Raw genomic sequence first — 19,043 nt, 5'->3', positions numbered from 1 at the left:
TTAGAAATGATAAATGTTAGGGTGAACACCCTCTTCTCTTTTCAGTAAAATAAAATGGAGAAGAAAGCTTTTGGGAAGAAAAATCAAGCATTTGTTCATATCTGGTTTGTGAGAGAAAGAAGTATGAGGGTTACATATATACATAAAGCCTGGCTGCTTATCATAAATTAAAGCCGAGGAAGAAGGACAAAGTAGAGTTAGTGAAGCAGAAATGGCCACCGAAATGAGCAAGTGGGCTACACATTTGGCTCTGAGGTTTTTAGCAGTCCTTTTGAAAAGGGAAATTGTGATTAAGGCTCACTCACCTGAATTTCTGTTTTAACAAGACCTGACCTGTTATTTGCAAATAGAGCAAAATGACCAATTAATCTGCTGCAGAGAAAATTTACTTTGCGGTCTCGGCAGAGAATTGCAAAGAACGGAATGTCCTTTATCTGAATCCCTAATGAGCCCACCCTCCTCTCTATTGCTTCCTTGTGCTCCAAGCTCTGCTTTCATTCTCTGTCGTGACTGCTCTGTGTATCCCTGCGCGTCGTGCTTAACCACATTGGAGCTTGCTGTTCTGTGGGACGGGTCCACAGCGTGACAGTACCGGGGACAGAGACACACTGAGGGGCCCCTGCGTCATAACGAGGTTAGAATAATCATCACCTGGTAAGACAAATTGTTCAAGGAAAGGAATTGCCTCGGGGTTGTTGAAGCAAAGTGAAAGGACAAAGTTGGAGATTTCATCAGAGGTTTTCACAAATATTGACGTAATCTGCCAACAGCTGGAATTCAGGTTTTTTTCCCTACGTCCAAGGCCACAGGGAGCTGAGAAATTGGTTGGTTTGCAGTAAGTAAAAAAGAAGAAAGAACAAATGAATCCATTAGCTCAGATCACTGGGAAGGACATGGTTCTTGAAAAATGAGCAGTGGAATTGGTGGAAAGGTAGTATTGGTAAAATAATCAGGTATCCGAAGAAAGGAACATGACAAGCATTTAAGTAAGATGACGACTGGATGTTTCTATTGGAAGTAGTGGTACATAATGCCAGAGGAAATTGGGCAGTGTCTGAAGGCCCATCTGCAGATTTTGTATGAGCCCTTTGGCAACGGGGAATGTTGACATTTCCAAGCAGAAGTGACAGAGTCTAATTTTTAGGAATGCTCCTTGCTTCGTCCTGTAGTCTTTCTACTTTCCACTCCTGCTATTCGGGCTGCTCAGGTTATCTTCTGTCTTCCCGCCTGTAAAAGTCTGTCGGGGATACTCCGAAATCCTCTTGACATCCTGGTCCGTGGTCCACCCTGTCTCTCCTTTACTTTCTACCGCAACAAACCCTCATTCACTCATCTTGCAGCCTGTTCTCCTGCTGGCTTCACCGTGTCCCCCCGCCCCCCCACGGGCCTCTGAACTCCTTGAAGGCAGAGGCCGGGGCTGGCCTGCTTACTCTGGGCCCCGTGTGTCATCACACTCCTGCTAAGTGACGTGTCTGCAACCAAAGTGCGGGATGGATGGATTCAATCCAGAGGCAATGAGCCATCCACCACTTTAGCAAAGGGACAAGGGATCAAGTGAGCGTCCATTCAGCAGCTTCACATTTGAGTACCTGCCATGTGCCAGGTTCTTGAGAGGGGCTAAGAACACAGAGTTAGATGGGATGCTGCCCTCACGGTGGCCATACCGAGGGGCAGAGGCTGGTGCGTATCAGGTGTGCAAAGTGCCATGAGGGAGGTCGGCACAGTGACGCCGCCAGAGACACCGCGAACAGCTCTGCCGGGAAGGCTCAGGCAGGTGCTCTCCAGGAGGCCGTCTGAGCTGAGCCCTGAAATGTGATCGGGACTCAGTCCGCGGCCCACGCCCAGGCCCAGAGCGGCCAAACACTGCGGTGGTTTCTGGGACATGACCAGTTTAATGCAGCCGGAACTTGGGGCACAGTCTTCTATTTCTCTGGCATGTTTTGTTTGTTTACTTCTTTGTATCATGTGGACTTGTAGATTCTTATTTTATTCTGTGGGAGATTTCTTTTCAAGGACCGCATAGCGAGTCATTCCGAATCGTAGTGGTTTAAAACAATGATGGTTTACTGTCCCTTCCTTATTCTGGTTCAGGTATCTGACGGGGTTGCTACCAGGTGCCCGGTCACCGTGATTCTCTCAACACCAACTGGGGCTGGAGGGTCCCCTTCCAAGGCAGCGCATTGACACGGCTGCCATGGGAGCTGTTTGTGGGTGGGAGGCCCCTCCACAGGGTTGTTTGTCCTCACAGCATGGAGTCTGGGGGTTCCGCAGAACTAGCCCCCCTGCATGTTGAAAAATTTCTTTTTAATGTTCATTTATTTTTGAGAGAGAGAGAGAGAGAGAGAGAGAGGCAGAGAGAGGGAGACCCAGAATCCAAGCAGGCTCCAAGCTCTGAGTTGACAGCAGCGAGCCTGATGCAGGGCTCGAACTCACAAGCTGTGAGATCATGACCTGAGCCGAAGTTGGACAGTCAACCGACTGAGACACCCAGGCGCCCCTAGTTGTTGTCATTATTTTTTTTTAAGTTTATTTCTTTATTTTGAGAGAGAGAGAGCATGTGTGCAAGCAGGGGAGGGGCAGAGAGGGAGAGAGAGAATCCCAAGCAGGCTCCACTCTCTCTGTGCAGAGCCTGATGCAGGGCTCGATCTCCTGACCTGAGATCATGACCTGAGCCCACAGCAAGAGTTGGACCCTGAACCGACTGAGCCACCAGGTGCCCCGAGACAAGCATGTTTTGTTCATGTTGAGCTGCTATTGTAATCAAGGGAGACTGAAAATAGATAAATAACTAAGATATGACCGGTGATGTTACAAGCTATGAAGAAAAATAAAAAGAGCATAAGGTAGAAATAAATGTTTAAGTTGAAGATGTTTAAATCTTGGAAAACCCCTGCATTCGACTTGGCTGGCATGTTCATTGTTGGTTGGAGAAAAAACTCATTCCCTTTGTCTGGCCTCCAGCCACCCTTCCCCCCATTTCGTTACTTCCATTATTTTGTGCTGAATCGTTACCCTCATGGGCTCTGCTCCTATTTCTGTAGCTTCCAGCCATTAACTTCGACAGTGCCCCAAATAGCATGACGAAGTCTGAGCCTGCCATCAAGCTGGGAGGACACAGAACCCGAGGTCAGTGGCATGAGTCCACAGAAGCCGTTGAACTTGAAAATTTTAGGTAAGAATCCGGTATCTCCCCTTCCTTCAACAGCCTATTCTACTTAGCCCAAAATTTTGTTTGTCATGGGAGCCAACATTTAAAACCGTTTCAGAATCGACCATGGGGATTCTTAGTAACTTTCGTGCTTAAACCCTTCCCAGAAATAGTGTGTAAATAACAGCTTAGCGGCTTCAGGTGGCACCGCCCCGGGGGTTTCAGGGCACCTGGCTGAGACACCCCCGGCATTTGGTCCATGAGGAAACGGTTCCAAGTTGTTGACCTGGCTTGGCCAATTCCAGGCTTTGTCTTCAGCTTTTGGTGTGTCCATACCTTGTCCACAATCAGGAGGCATAAAGGAAGCCTTGCTCTGAACAGATAGAGTGGCTAGTTACTGTGGTTGTCAAAGCAACTGAGGTTTTCATTTGAAGGGATTACACCTCACCTTTAACATTGAAACTTGCTGCCCACATCCACCTGTCCCGTCACCGTGTAGACCTGCTAGAAGACACACATTCTTGTGGGCCACTCCCCTTCCAGGATCTGGGTCTCTTGGCTTTACAATGTGCTGAGGTCATTTAGCCCTAAGTGCTGTGTAAATAATGAATGGTCTGAAATATCAGCATGAATATTCTAGAATGATCATTTATTTATTTGACCTAGATTTTGTCTCCCTGTCATTTTATGGCTCTCATTTAGTGTGTACAAAAGGCACATGACATTGCATGTTTTATATTTAGTGAGGAGCAGTAAATTCTTTTTTTGTTTTTTGTTTTTTAATTTTTCACATTTATTTTTGAGAGAGAGAGACAGTGCAAGCAGGGGAGGGCAGAGAGAGAGGGAGACAGAATCTGAAGCAGGCTCCAGGCTCTGAGCTGTCAGCACAGAGTCTGACGTGGGGTTTGAACCCACAAACTGTGAGATCATGACCTGAGCTGAAGCCAAACACTTAACCAACTGAGCTACCCAGGCGCCCCCAGTAAATTGTTTAAAAATTCTTACATATTCAGTCCACCAGTATTCATGTACTAAGAATGCATTAGAGCCTGCACCTGGCTAGGGTAGGGACACACTGGCCAATGACCAGTCAAAGATTGCAAAGACAGAACAGTACAAATGACATCCTAAGGCTATAGGACTTGCCTCTGAGGTGATGTGTTTGTGTCATTCCAGCTTATTGGCCTTGATCTTCAAATTGGTCTATTTGATACGCACAAAAATAGTATAACATATATTTTGTAGCAATGTCACCATTTTGTGCATTATCTCTTATCCTCCTCCAGTTTTAAAGTGGAATGTTTTGTGGTATTTATAACCTCTTTAAATGGGTTGTAATATCAGAAAAAAGAAGCCAAAAATGGGATATCCCCCGACTTTGTTAAGCACACACACACACACACACACACACACATACACATAATATGCAAACAACAACCACAGAAACTTTCACGATTAAAAGGGTTTTGACTTATTAAATCTGTATTACCTACAAGGAAATATGTGTGGTAAGTAGCGCTGGTATTAATAACTCTAGCAGCCAATGGGGTTGTGGGTGAAAAATGACAGAAGGGAATTGTTTACTGCCTCGTGCAGTGTCTAGAAAATGTGCACCAATCCCTCTGTCTCTTTGCACACCCTTTTCCTTCCTCTGAACAGGTTTAGCTATTAAGTATTTATAGGGAATAATTTAGTCAAATGGTAAAATGAAATATATATGCTTGATTGTAATCTTGATTATTAGCTTTATAATTGAATTTCCCGTTCCTTTTTTTTTTAGCAGTGGGCATGTGCCTTTAGTAATGTATTCAATCCCGAGAATCCTTCAATATTTGCGTAAATAAATATGACCTTTGCCTGCATCGGTAACTTTGAGACAGCCTAAATAATTTTCATTACAAAATGCTTTTCTGTTTGTTTCATTTCAGTATAAACTACAAGAATGAGAGAAACTTTAGTGAACACCCCCAACACAGACTATTTCAGGAGGTCTTTACAGCCTTGGTGAAAAACAGACTCATATGCAGGTAGGACTCTCCCAGAAAAGACCAACAATTTGCCCAAGAACGGCGCACCTTATGTATATTATTTCTAGTATATGGTTTGGAGCAGTTTATGAGACTGGATACAACACACTTACAGGATAAAAAAGAGCAAATATCATTTAGACGGAGGCAAATGAATAGGCATTGCAAGTGGTCTCAGGAAAATCACTCTGATTACTGAATTTCGCCAAATTTTATGACAGATAAGGTAAAACGGGAAAACACCCATGTTACACTGTTTTTCTTATTTTTCTTGCTCCGAATTTGGGTACTCAGGAGTTTATTGCCAGGGTCCGTATGAAGCAGATACTGGGTAACCCCGTGGCCAACATCGTCATGGTACACTTTTTCGCTTGTTACAAGGACGGATAACACGGGCTGCCCCAGCCTTGACCCCGGGGAAAGGATGAACGTGTAACCCCTTGGTTCTTCTCAGGACCAAGCAGAATGTTCCCCCTGTTGCTCTTCTTTGTCCTCACACAAGTGCAGTGTTGCAACTATAGAGAAGGATTAGCAAGGCCTCTTTCTGTCTTGCAAACATCAAGGATTTTGAGTGAGCCATTGACTCGTGCTGGATTGCAGCCACGACTGAATTTTCTCTTCATTCTGGGCCGCTTGAAGTGAGAGCTGGCTATGCCGCTGCCAGCCGAGAAGGCGGCTCCCGGCACGGTGTCACAGATGGGACCTTGCCTTCCATGCTTCCCGAGGCCAGCGCTCCCCTGACCAGCAGCGGCTGAAAGGATGCCTGTAAAGAACCGGGAATCTTCCCCATCGCATTGTGACCTGATCGAGATATTTGAATTCTGCCCCAGTGAGATGGGAAAAAATGACTCCTATTGGAACGTAGGAGAAATATTTGTAATTTAATACCTTGAGCAAAAAAAGCCTCTGGCTTGGTCCAGCGGCTTTAAGTCGAACAGTATCCCGGGGGGGTCCTCCATCACGAATCAGCTACTAAATATGCCTCAGTGGTGGCCTAGCGATTTGCTCTCTCGAAGGGGCTTATTTAGCATTATATACTTAAGGACTGGACAGTGGCTGCCAAATGCATTGGTTTAGTTTAAAGCAGTCCAGGATTGGGACTGCATCCATTATGCCTTTGTGCTCGATCTAGGCAGAGGATTATAGGACTGGTTCGCATGATCCAAAGGGCCTAAAACCTTTATCGTGATTATGGAATTGGGTCCCTGCTCCGTTCTTGACAATTTTCTCAGGTTGCGGAAAGGTTAAGGAACACTACAAAGGACCTGAAATTGCCTTGGACTCTTTGGTCCCTGGGCTCGAACAGAGCACAACAATGGTTACTAGCAGAATAATTATGCCTGAAATGGTGTTAGGAAATGACATTCTTTAATTCATTGTGAAGACATCTATCATGGACTCTTCAACAGATGGCCCAGAGACCATTTATTGGGTCAGTACTTTGAGGCAGGCAGAATATTTCCAGAATTAAAGATGCAAGAGATGTCACTGTGTCCCCATTCTGAGGGCACGAGATGCAGAAGTTGTTAGGGAAACTAACTGGGCAAGGGCTGGCCTCCAGCAATTGAAAAGATCTTAAGAATTCTGAAGTTAAGAGATCTCTTGTCAGGACCTTTTCAAATTCTTAGTGATTAATGAGGCATCTTAGATTGGATGGAATTACAGGCTTGCAACATGAGTCGTCCCTGGAAATCTTGAAACGAGGAAGAGACGATTATAGATCTCTTTGCCTTCATAGTACAAGAAGGAATTTAGGAGTGTTGAACATCAAGGGCATCCTTTTATGTCATCCGTTGGCTGCTGAAGGGTTGTTACGTGCAGTTCTATTCTAAAAGCGGGGTTGGGTCAAAGATGGCTTAAGTGTAAAGGTCTTCCATTGTTCCTTACCCCATATGACCTCGTAAGGATAGTCATTGTTGCCTTTCCCCCCTGCCTCCTCCCTCTAAATTTAGACTTACAGAAAAATTACATCTCAGAGACTTTTCTGCTATGGCTTCCTATCCTATTTCTTTGGAAACATCATATTTAATGTTGGCTGGAAAGCTTGGATTCAATGCAGTTGAATACAATTGAATATGTACTATGTGCAAGGAAGAGAGGGAGTAAGCACTGGGGAAGGAAGACAGGGTGAAAATACAAAGATAAATAAAACACAGGATCCCTTTCTTCTAGGGACTCCGCATCTACTCTGGTCAGCAAAACAATAATCCACTATCCCAATACAAGGGGAAGTATGGTGGATAGAAACAATTTATATTATGACAACTAAAGACTGGGGGAGATTGAGAGGATGTGGACTTTGGTCTTTGGTCCAATTCAGGCAGTAGACAGGTTGGGCACATTCAGGATCTGTGCCATTCAATTAATAGCCCGAGGACATCGCTGATGGGGAATTTTGTCTCACGTGTGGAGCACGAGCCCTTCCACATCCTCTGTCAGTTTGTGCCCCAGTGATGCTGTTTTTGTTGTTGTTCTACCTCATTTCTCCTGACTACAGTCTTCCTCTAAATCATGCTTCTAGATACTTCCTTTCTGGGTGCATTTCCTAAGACCGACCTGTGATCACTCCCTTGGTCCCAGAAAGGAAGATTGCAAGGCAGCATCTGAAATGAGACGGGATTTGTTAATCCAGGGTCAGATAAGGTTGCGTAGTCAGCGCTGAAGACACCCCCTGGTGGCTCTCAGAGGACAAGTGGCAGTAGCGGAGGTTACTCTTGGTTGATGCAGATGTAAACCCTGACACGTGGCAGAGTACGGGAACACGTTTTGATCTTCTGACTTTTCTTGCTGCCATAATGTCATCTATCAGAGAGTCTAGTTAGAAATAAATCCATCCCTTTTCCATTTCACCTGCCTGTCCAGGAAAGTACAAAGGGTGCTTGGTAACTAGGTTCTTATGAGGTTGTATAGAAAGTAAAAGTTGTCACAACTGACATATCCTCTGATTAACTACTTATAAAATTGACCTCTACCCAAGGATCTCTTCTGTGTATCTGTTCCTCTGAGCTCCCTCTTTGTCGGTCCATTCCTTGCTGACCGCCAGATGATGTGCAGGTCCTAGAATATGGTGTAAATATAACATAGTTGACTTGTGAAGTGAACTTGCAAATCTGGATTATGATGTAGAATTTCCTGATGATACTAAAAAAATATGATAGTGCAGAATGGTTGGAATCTGGCTAATGAGACACTGGCAGGATTAGACCACTGACAAATTGAAGAAGGGGGTATTAAAGACAACGACAAGGTGGGGCTTCAAAAACACAAGTCTGGATCACAAAGGTTAGGAGAGGCCTTTAGGAAAAAATGGTGACTCTTTCTAATATCTTTGCAAAAATGCACCTCTTTATGCTGCGGAAGCCAAAAGTGAACTCAAGGATGTTGGATCGTGTTATGTGATTGGTCAGAAAAAGCGTGCCCCAAAATGTCAGCAGAATCCATTCTTGCTTTGTTTTAGTTATCAGGGCAAAGTTGCAATTATAACTTAAATTTTCTTAAATGTAAGCTAAAGTGTGTCTTGGTTTTTTTTTTTTTAAGATATTGTTTTCATTGTAACTTGTCCCCTGCTATTTAATATGATATTTGGGGCTATTTTAAAGTGGGTTTACTTAGCTAGTCTCTTCCTGGTGTGATTATCCTACACTTGCCAGGATATTCCCTCTTCCCCTGCCTGCAACTTGTGAGGAGGTAAGTATATATACACGATTCTGTGATTTCAGTTAAAATAGAACCACCTGATCCATTTAGCATGACCGTTTTTGCTCCAAAAATGTGATCACTTTTCTAATAAGAACACATTGGTGTCCTTATTATTTTACACCCCATTTTCTGAAATATCTGCTGTAAATGTGGCATATTTTGGAAATGAGTCTGTAGGAAGTCCAGATTGCAAAAATCAATCACTTGGATGTCTACCAGGTCTGAAATTAAAATGTCCTAAGCACCATTCGTAGGGGCCACATGTAACCTCTGGAACGAATTTTAACATGGCGAATCAACAAATGACAGCTTCGTGTTAGTACATGACTTGCTGAGAGCCAGGCAGTGAGTTCTAGGTACAGAGACCACATTTCCCAGGCTAAAGTCAACCAATCTCCAAACACTTCGAGAGCTTTGCTCTGACAGGCTGCGCCCTGTAAGTTGATATAATCGCTATCAATTAATCTTTTGTTTTACATACTGACTAGTGGACTTTTTCTTTTTTTCGAGATCTTGAAGCTAACATGCCTAAAACAGGACTTTTGATTTTCCTTGATCAACTTGCCCTCCCTCAACTTTATTCTTCCCTACCTCTTGACCTGATCGAAGCTGCCATTGTCTCTTGCTTGGACAATTGCACTAGGCTCACTTGGTTCCCTATACTGTTCTCAGTACTGCTGCCTAAAGGATCCTTTCAAAAATCCATTACATCATATTAGTTCTCTGCTTGGAGCTTTCTAGTGGCTTTCCAGAATAAAAAGTCCAAAGTCCCTTTTCTAATTTTACAAAGACCTGCAGATCTGGCACCTGCCATCTCTCTGACTTCAACTCCTATCACTTTGTCTTTGCACACTTTGCTCCAGCCCCACGGCTTCCTTACTATCCCTTGCACACACAACCACACTCCTGCTCAGGGACTGTATACTCAACTCTTCACTCCTCAGTTCACTTGGAGGCTAATCTGCCCAGAGACCCTTCTCTGACTGCCCCAAACTAGTATCCCCTGGACTGCCTACACCCTTAAACTTCGTTGTCGTCCATTGTATACCACCTCTTATATATTTTTATTCGTTTGTTTTTGTTATTGGTCTTCTCCCTTTAGAAGGTAAGCCCCATGAACACAAGTGCATAGTTTTGTCCTTTGCCATACGTCTGGGCAGGTATCTGTGCCTGGCTACCCATACATGATGAGTAAATATTTGAAAGCTTCTACCTCTGAAACTTCCATCAACTGCGTCGAAGAAACACATATAGGCAGTCCTTTCTGCTCAATATCTCTCTGACTTTAGGGACTAGTATAACCCACTGAACGGACTTCCGGTGGGACACATATTTGGGGCTGAACTTAGTGGGTAACACAATGGAAGAGGAAAGACCCACTAAGAATGGTGGAATAAGCCAGTAAAGGTGCCTTGAATATTTATTTGTAGTTGATTTCTTATTTTTTCACACATACTTGTTTTTCTTCTAAGTTTTACCATGGCCATTTTGATGGAATTTTACTTTTCTAACATCTGCCCCCCTCCAATATATATATATGTATACACACACACACACATACACACACAACCCTGTTGTCTGAATGTGAGATGATGTTTATTTTGAAACAGGCTTGATTGGAGTTCTCTACTCTTAAATTTTGAGTCAAAGGTGGAAGTTTTGTTGTTGTTGTTGTTGTTTTAATGGAAGGGGCAGTTTAAATGACACCTCACCGTGAAGATGCTGCTTATTCCGGGTGAGAAACAGAGCGAAGCGTGGTCCGAACGCGGCCCAGGGGGGACCTCTGGCACTTGCGTCCGTCCCTGGGGTCAGCTAACCTCAGACCATCTGGCTCTGCCGTGTAGTGCAGCACTTGGAGCTCTGGTCCAGCAGCACAGCCTCGTTACGGCTTCGTACATGGAGCTGTCACCTCACTATTGGGTTCCTTCCACTGTGCAAGGGGGTGAAGCCCCTATGACCACATTTCAATGGCTGCGTTGCCAGTGCCAGTTTTCGTCCCCTTGTACTGATGGCAGAACGCGGCGCGTGACGCTGAAAGCGCTGTGGCAGGTGGTCAGGGGGCAAGGGCCGTGGGAGCTGATCACGCTGTCATGTATTAATAGTCCTGTGAAAGAAGTGGCAGAGGTTCAGTCACAAGAGGGGATAAACATTTGCCCGCTCATGAATCCGCTGCTGCGCGCCGGCTATATTGGGACATGCCCCCCAGGGAAAGGCTGTCTTTGCAGACAGACGGCTTTGTCAGAGCTGCCCTGGAGGACCTCCCGTCTGCTGTGCTGAAAACGTTCCTGCTCCCACAGTGGACGTGTTGGAGAGTCCCTGTGGCTGCAGTCACCCCCGCCTGTCGGACGTGGAGGGGGGCTGGGGCGAGGAGGGACGGCAGGAGCACTGACCCGGGAGTCCTGCCCCAGCTCTGCTCTCGTGTGCGGTCGGGGGCCGGTCACTGGGCTCCTCTGGGAGGCTGTCACGGGCCCAGTCCAGAGAGCGCCCGTCTTTACGATTTGCCTCTATTATTCTCTCATTCTCTGGTTGCACCAGGTGGTGTGTCTCCTAGTCCCCCGACTCTTGGCAAACAGAGACCTATATCCCCTTACAGAACACGCCATTCCTCTCGAACACCAGAGCTCCATCCCATGGGCTGCGTCCTCGGGGGGGGGGGGGGGGGGGGGGGGGGGGGGGGCGGTTAGGGGCCGGGAGCCAAGGAAGGAACAACTGCTCCTTCAGAGGTCAGCGCTCAGAGAGGAGAAGCCAGCGGACTCAGACACCAGGAATTCTATTTACATTTCTAACAGTGCAGGCCAGAATCACGTAGAAATATTAATAGCTTTGGGCTTCAGTCCCAAAATTGCAAAACCAAAAATGCCATTGGCTTGGAACAGAACCTTTAACTCAGACTTGTCTGGAATGCTTGATTTATTTCTGCTCCTTCAATAATAATAATTTTAAAAAGCCTATTTTGGAATTTTTGTCTTTTATTTTTTATAGGGGTGGAGGAAATAGAAGGAAAAAAAGCTTTTTGCATTTATTTTAATACGAAGAAGCTTGCAGAGGTCATGACCTTTCCTCATTAAGATTATATATAGTTCACAGGAAAAATACCAGTGCACGCATCTTTGTAGCATGAATCACCTCTTAGTATGTCCCATGGCTTTTCCTCTTAAATAGTGAAAAGCAATCAGCATTAAACCTCATTAGGTTTTTAGCAGCTGCTGCAACTTGATCATTATTTCTGCTAGATCTTTGGGATGTCAGACCTCTGCACTCCAGTTCGGGCTCTGCGCTATCTTTAGCTGACCCCAGCACCTGAAGGAGAAAGCAGTCCGATTAGAGATATCCTGTCCATAATGGGAGTCTCAGAATAAGTGTCCCCATAGATGATTGTTTTCAATTCAAAGTGCATTTCAAATTTGCATTATTTTCCTCAATACAAGGCAGTCAGGATGACCTGTAGCACCGCCTTGGCGAACCGTGCCTAGCCGGCAGCCCTGGGATAGGTTGAGTCCTGCCTTTATCCCCAGAAGAAGCTGAGCTTTGGCTCCACAGCAAAGGTGTCCCCGTTGTGGTGCCTGGACGAGAGGAGGACCAGGGTTTGGTGGCGGGCGTGGTGGGCAGCTGCTGCCAGGAGCCCTGGTGACGGTGGGAAGAGCCAGTGACGCTTTGGGGACATCTTGCTTATGAGCCTCTGTCCGGAGAGCCAGGCCTCTGCCGGGGTCGGGGGGCGAGGAGGGGCCCTAGCCTATCAGAATCACTCAGATTTCCCTGGGAATATAAGAACATGGGAAAAGCATATTTACCAACTTCCTTCTGGAAGGAATAGTGAGGGGTTTGGGGTGGAGCAGAAGGGGTTGGGTTGGGGGCGTGTGACACCTCCAGGGGCAGTGACCGTAGATGTTTGTCCTGCCTTTGAGGACAGTGGGTCTCGTGTCTCGTGCACTCAGGTTTGAGACGTGCAGGTTTGGGAGCAGAGCCGAATTTCTCAGGACCGAATCTCAGACGAAGCTGGATTCTGCCACCAAAGACTAAGGAGATATGAGGCAGGCCAGGCAAGGGTTGGCTTGGGACCGCAGCTTAAGCAAATGTTCCTCTTGACTGAGGGGCAGACCACTAAAGTATCCTAACCTGGATGCACGACCCGCTCAGTCGTGGGGGTGGGCCAGGGTGGGGGAAGTGATGTGGTTTCTAGTCCGGGAAGGCTTTCTTTTCCTGGCCAACTGTGAAATCACAGACACTTTTTGTTGTAGTTTTTTGTTAACATTTGCACCAAGTGCCGCTGTTGGACTAGCTTAGGGAGCCTGAGATGGTGCTGGCGCTTGTCTGTCCCCCTCTCCTGCGGGCAACCCACTCTCCGTGGTCTTCCCTGAGAGCACGTCCTTGGCCATGCACCTGCACACCAGCCTTCATCTCCGGGTCTGCTTCTGGGGAGACGGATCCAAGAAAATGCTTTTCCACGGTGCTCCCCAAACTGCCCACCGACGTGCACTGGAGGCTACAGAGAACCCCCGGGGGTGTCACGGAGGATTTGAAATTTGCAAGGAGAAGAGCGCTGTACGTCGTCTGCCGGACGCGATGCAGCCACTCAAGGTGCTGGGCGATTTCCACATTAAGACCGTGCTGCCTGCCCTTCGATGGCGGCACGTTTCCGAAGCTGGATTTTTCTCGGCTGTGATGAGAAAAAGCAAGTGTGAGGGCAAAAGCAGGTGGAAGGAGAGAAGGTAGTGGCATCCAGTCAGATCATTTAGTGCCCCTAGGAGCACACACACCATTAATAAGGAAATGTGGTTAAGAATAAAATAAAAGTGTTTTTCTTAAAATGGATGCACATAGTTTTTTTTTCAAATGGATAAGTTATTAGGGCATAAACTCTTCTTAAGTCACATCTAAGTATTAGAACTTTTAGCTCTTTCTTTCGGTCAGGTGTCAGGGCAGTATGAACCAAATGATGACTGCAGGTTTTATGTATTTCGCACTAAAATGGATTAAGTGTTCAGGGACCAAATAACAGTCCTTGTTGCAGAGTATGGTCGAAATACACTAATGCTGTTCCTCTGCATGTCCCTTATTCTCCTCCGTTGTCTTGCATTGCTCGTGAGCTGTCACACTGGCCACTTACACATGGGCACCCACGCTTTCTCTTGTTTTCTTCTTTCAGAGAATGGGTTAATCGAGCCCCGTCTCTTCATTTCCTGAGAGTGTTAATCTGTCTGAGACTACTAATGAGGGATCCGTGTTATCAGGTTGGTTGGAAAAAATAAAAATAGTTTTTACTTGCTACGAAGATGAAATAAAAATCTGGGATCATGTTAGCCTTTTTTTTTTCCTTATAACTCAATGGGTTTCAAATTTAGGAGGTATCTCATCCTCTGTATAAAAAGATGTGAGAGAAATCATTTAATAGGGACAAACAGATCTCTCTGTTTCTGCTACGTTAACTGTGGGATCGAGTGGATGGAACTTTTGGTGTATGTTTAAACCATTGGCCGTCCATGCCCTGCCTTTGCCCATGGGAAAGGCAGGGCCGAGGTGCCAGCAGCCGCTCTGGAGTCCAGGCCCTTCCCCACGTCCAGCCTCAGACCCTGAGTTAGGGGTGAGCTCGGGACCTGCCACTTGTCTCAGAGGGGTTGTGACAGCCCTTCCCTCCTTACTGGTTAGTTGAGCGTGCTGCCTCTCCTTGAGTGCTTCTTAAACTTGAACGTGCCCAGGGCTCCGCTGGGAACGTTGTGAACACCGATCCTGAGTCAGCAGGTGTGCACCGGGGCTGAGTCTGTGCGTGTCTGTGAAGCTTCCAGATGATCCGATGCCACTCGTGCACAGCCCACACGTTGCACAGCAAGGACACAGCAGCGGTTCTCAGACTTTTGTGTGCCCCAGAAGCACGCAGATTGCCAGGGCCCAGCCCCACAGTTGCTGGCCCGGTAGGTTTGGGGAGGGCCAGAAAATCTGCATTTCTACAAGGTTCCCAGGTGAAGCCGATGCTTCCTGTCAGGCGAATCACTGTTACAAAGCCTCGAATTACTTCTTTAGCCGCTATTGTTTCTGCTTGCCAATGTTAACTATTTAGAATGGTCCTATTCTAATTACATGTGTCAGTGTTTTCCCAGATTTTTTTTCCCCTATGAAGCATCTCCTTTTACACCCTGTCCTGAGAAGCTACTAGCAAGCTCAGACCACAACGAAGATCTTTTACTTTGGATTTGGTTTCACTGATGAATTGTTTTTGTCTGAATCCGTTTCTTCCCCTTACCCCAATGACCATCTTTTCCAACCTTGGCATTTACAAAAAGCATTTCGGTACCAGCCAGCTACACAGCCTGCTCTGGTTTCAGGCTTCCAGGATTCCTCATGGTGCCACCATGGTGGTGATTCCTTTAGACGGATCACCGCTTCCTCACTCTGTATGCTAAGCCGGCCTTGTGCTATTATAGTGGAGTGACTATGCCCTGGGCTGTGTGACTCAGGGCACTCTCCAAATGGCTTTCTGTCCCCGTTGCTCAGAGTGTTTTGGGAGGATAACATCCTTTCCCCCCATGACCAGCCGTACAGACCTGTGCCTTCCATGTATTTCTGAGGTGCCATTTGCAATCCTGCATGCAGCGTGTGTAAGATCAGTGGACCACGTGTTCCGTTTCCCCCGGGTCAGTCCCAGAATGTTCATAGTTCCTACTTAATTATTAATAACGCCTTCTTTTACTCTCACGAAGGTGGCTTTTTAGAAGGAGCTCTAGTTTTCTGACTTTCAGAAGTTAGCAAAACATTTGCTTCAGAGATGTTCTGTTTGTTTAGAAAATTGATGACAGTTCCGTCATACTCTGCTGATCCGCATCAAAAGTTTTGCCTTTCTTAGTCTACTTCTTGACGGGTCGGGGCAGGGTTAATTGCCCTGCTCTCTCCGGGAAGGAATTCAGTTGTTTATGGGACTTTGTGACGAGACCATATTAAAATGAAGTCGTTTCTGACTTCTAATCTTCCCATAGAAGGGTATTCTCTCTGACTCGCTCCTCCTGGCACTCTTTCCACAAAGAAGACCGTGTGCTCAGGCGGTCGTTGAGCATCTTGAGTTGCCAAGAATTGTTGGCCCAAGTCACCAAGCTTTGCTGGGGTTTACTGTAATTTATGGCAGCTGATCTCAGCGAGGCTTTACCCTCACTAGGCATTCCTTTCCTCGCTTATTGAGTCTGTGCTGCAGGATCCACGGTGGCTCTTCCAAACCATGTCCACTTCTCATACCCCGATCTTTTCCTGCCCCTGTCATTTTCACCAAATTATAGCATCATCTGTTGTATGGGGAGAACCAAAGCCATCCCAGTGGGAACTCTCCTAGTGCCTCTTCTTTGTTGCTTGGAATATTAGGATTATCTTGAATCTTTATGTTCTTCTTGTCTTGGAAGAAATATCCTTCCTCCTTGCTTGCCAAGACTTACCCATCTATCTATTCTCTTCATTACTATGTCAGTGGCTCCCTTTCTGTTTTCCATGATGATAAAAATGCCATTCCTTGACCCCTGTAGCCCTTCAATTCTTCACCTTACCTTCATTACTCATTTCTTGAGAGGTCAGGCAATATCTCCTGAACCTACTTCCTTCCTGTCAGACTGATGGGCTGTATCACGTTCACACTGAATTCTTGTGAAAAAGCTTCTCCTTGGAATATGTGCTTTAGTCAGCGTCCCTTGGTCCAGAGTTTGCAAACTGGTAGCTCACAGATTGAATCTTGCCTGCCAGAGACTTCATTCACTGTATGCTTAACGGAGATTCCAGCAAGAAAAAACTGGAAGGAATGAAAGAGAAGCCATTTTGAAGGTATGGAGTGCTTAGGGCTTTTTCATAATTGAAGGAAGACACATGTTCTGAGATTTCAAGTGTGGTAGGAATCCCAAGCAGGGGAAAGAGAAATTGTCACCTGGATTCATGACTGTGAAGCGGTCATGAATTGAAGTGAAGATCTTCAAAGCTCCTAAGTACAATTATATTAGAAACCACAGTAAAAAGACAGGCAGGCTGAGTGGCCTTATTCCACACCTGCATTTCTCAACTTCCTTAGCAGCCCACGGGTTTTACCACATTTTCTGTTTGCCTTCATCGCTCCCAAGAGGCCATAGCTCTTCCTCAGAACTTTGTGCTTTTCTGTATTACTACTCTTTTCCTTGATCCTGCCTTCCTAAATGTTAGCCTTCCCTAAATGTTACCCTTCCCAAAGTTCTTATTTTTTCAAGTTTATTTATTTTGAGAGAGCAAGAGTGAGAGCGAGAGTGAGAGAGAGATAAAGAGAGAGCAGGGGAGGGGCAGAAAGAGGGAGAGAGAGAATCCCAAGCAGGCTCTGCACCGTCAGCACAGAGCCCAACAACGCAGGGCTTGGTCCCACCAACTGCAAGGTCATGACCTGAGCCAAAACCAAGAGCGGGAGGCTTAACCGACCGAGCCACCCAGGCGCCCCATTCAAAGCTGTTTTTTTTAATCATCTTCTCCCCCATCTTCTGTGCTCTTGACTCTAACAGTTGTTGTTGTCATTGTTGCGTTTTGCTCACAAGTACATACCTCCAGTCTCAAACCTTTCTCTTTTTGTAAGTTGCAAATTTCACACTCGCAGTTACATATATGTGGTGGAATTCTCCAGAAGCTGCGGAAGGCGTGATGACTGAGCCACCCAGGTGCCCCACAAAACTACTTTAAATTGAGTTTTAAGTGTGGCTTCATGCTTAATTGAAACAGGGGTATGTTTAGTGTTTCCATATTCACTTCGCATAGAATGAGGAAACCTTGACCAGGAAGCCTTAAGAATCGGAGCCTTTGGTTCGGCCTGCCCACTCAGTTGGCTTCATGGTGGAACTAGGTGGTTCTCTCACACTTGAGTCCTCATCACCATGCACTTCCAACAGAACTAGGATGGTGGCTAATATTTATATTTCAAATGACTTCCTTGTGTGCATGTCAAGGAGAGAGATGTCAGTCTAGCTTTAAATAAACAGGTTAGGGCCACTTGAAGCACAGTTGTCTCAAGATAAATGTCAATGCGGATTATCTGAGAGCATCTGCCGTGAGCAGAGTTTCAAGCTGGTCCCTCTCACGACTGCAGCCTCCCACCCCAGGCTCCCCTAATTACCACTTTTAGGGTGCTTTCCTAAAATGCCTCCTTACTGGAAATTGGATTTAAAGACCTGTATCAGGAGACATTTGCGATGATTATTCTTACCTTGTTTAGAGTATGGGTGTAAGAAGCCCATTAGCCTCTTTGTTTTAAGGAGGAGCCCGATAGAGCAATGCTTGTCAACTTTCACTGTTTGTGAATTACCCGGACTCTGTGGCGATTCAGAGTGTGATTTGGCAGCGATTCTGCACGTCTGACCAGCTCCTCCGTCAGGCTCGTGCTGTTGCCCGTGGGCCACACAAGGCAGAGGCCCGCAGGGCGGTCCTGGGACCTTGGTGATGCTGGATTTCATCCCTATCCAGGCTGGTTACGCAGGCAAAGTGACCTTTGCCACCCTTCTGGGTCCTAATTTGCAACGTGAAGAGGGTGAAGGGAACGGTATCCAAGAGCACCTTCCAGCTCAAACATTTTATGGTGACATGAGAGGAAATAGAAAGCATGCGGAGTCAGGCTGCAGGTCTGGGCATATTTACATTCTGTTAATCTCAACCCAACTTTCACATTTATTAAGAGTTTGTCTTAACTGTGGCATGAATAACAAACATTAAAGCCTTGCGTATTTATGGTAGAATGTGGACCTTCAAAAAATAATCATAAGTCGCATGATTTAATAATGAAATTGCATGTAGAATCTCCTTCCCCTCCACCCTCACCTTTTGTGTCTGTTCTGTTGTTTTTGTTTTATTAGGAGATACTCCATAGCTTGGGTGGGATTGAAAACCTAGCTCAGGTAAGATTCCTTTGTGGCGACTGGTCTTGCCCTTCCGTTTCGTGCCATGGCTCGGGGCAAGGATTACTTAGGTGTGTGACAGCAGATGGCTTTCTTAGCTTAGGCTGCCTGCCAAGGGGAGGGGCAGGCAGGGCGGATAAGTGTGCCTATGGCGGGAAGGGACCCATGACATTTCGTTCCGGGTGATTTTACCCAGCCTGCCAAGACAAGCAAGTTCCACACAAGGTCACATGTCCTTAGTTAGTAATGGGAAGAAATAGGTGTTGGCCAGCAGGACCCAATCCTCAGGATGGCACATGC

At 46.1% G+C, this 19,043-nt stretch overlaps 1 protein-coding gene across 1 annotated transcript in view; it reads left to right on the top strand.

Annotated features, from left to right (window-relative positions):
• The window catches only part of NEK10 (NIMA related kinase 10), a 226,846-nt gene that overhangs the window by 18,638 nt on the left and 189,165 nt on the right, over positions 1 to 19,043 (top strand). Inside the window, exons 4-7 of the mRNA XM_029940369.1 lie at positions 3,042 to 3,172; positions 5,077 to 5,175; positions 14,021 to 14,105; positions 18,702 to 18,743. Coding sequence (XP_029796229.1) covers positions 3,042 to 3,172; positions 5,077 to 5,175; positions 14,021 to 14,105; positions 18,702 to 18,743 — 357 coding nt within the window. The remainder of the gene's footprint in view (positions 1 to 3,041; positions 3,173 to 5,076; positions 5,176 to 14,020; positions 14,106 to 18,701; positions 18,744 to 19,043) is intronic.

Source organism: Suricata suricatta, chromosome 5, assembly GCF_006229205.1.
Source record: "Suricata suricatta isolate VVHF042 chromosome 5, meerkat_22Aug2017_6uvM2_HiC, whole genome shotgun sequence".
Classification (NCBI taxonomy): domain Eukaryota; kingdom Metazoa; phylum Chordata; class Mammalia; order Carnivora; family Herpestidae; genus Suricata; species Suricata suricatta.
This window is presented reverse-complemented; position numbering and strand designations above follow the sequence as displayed.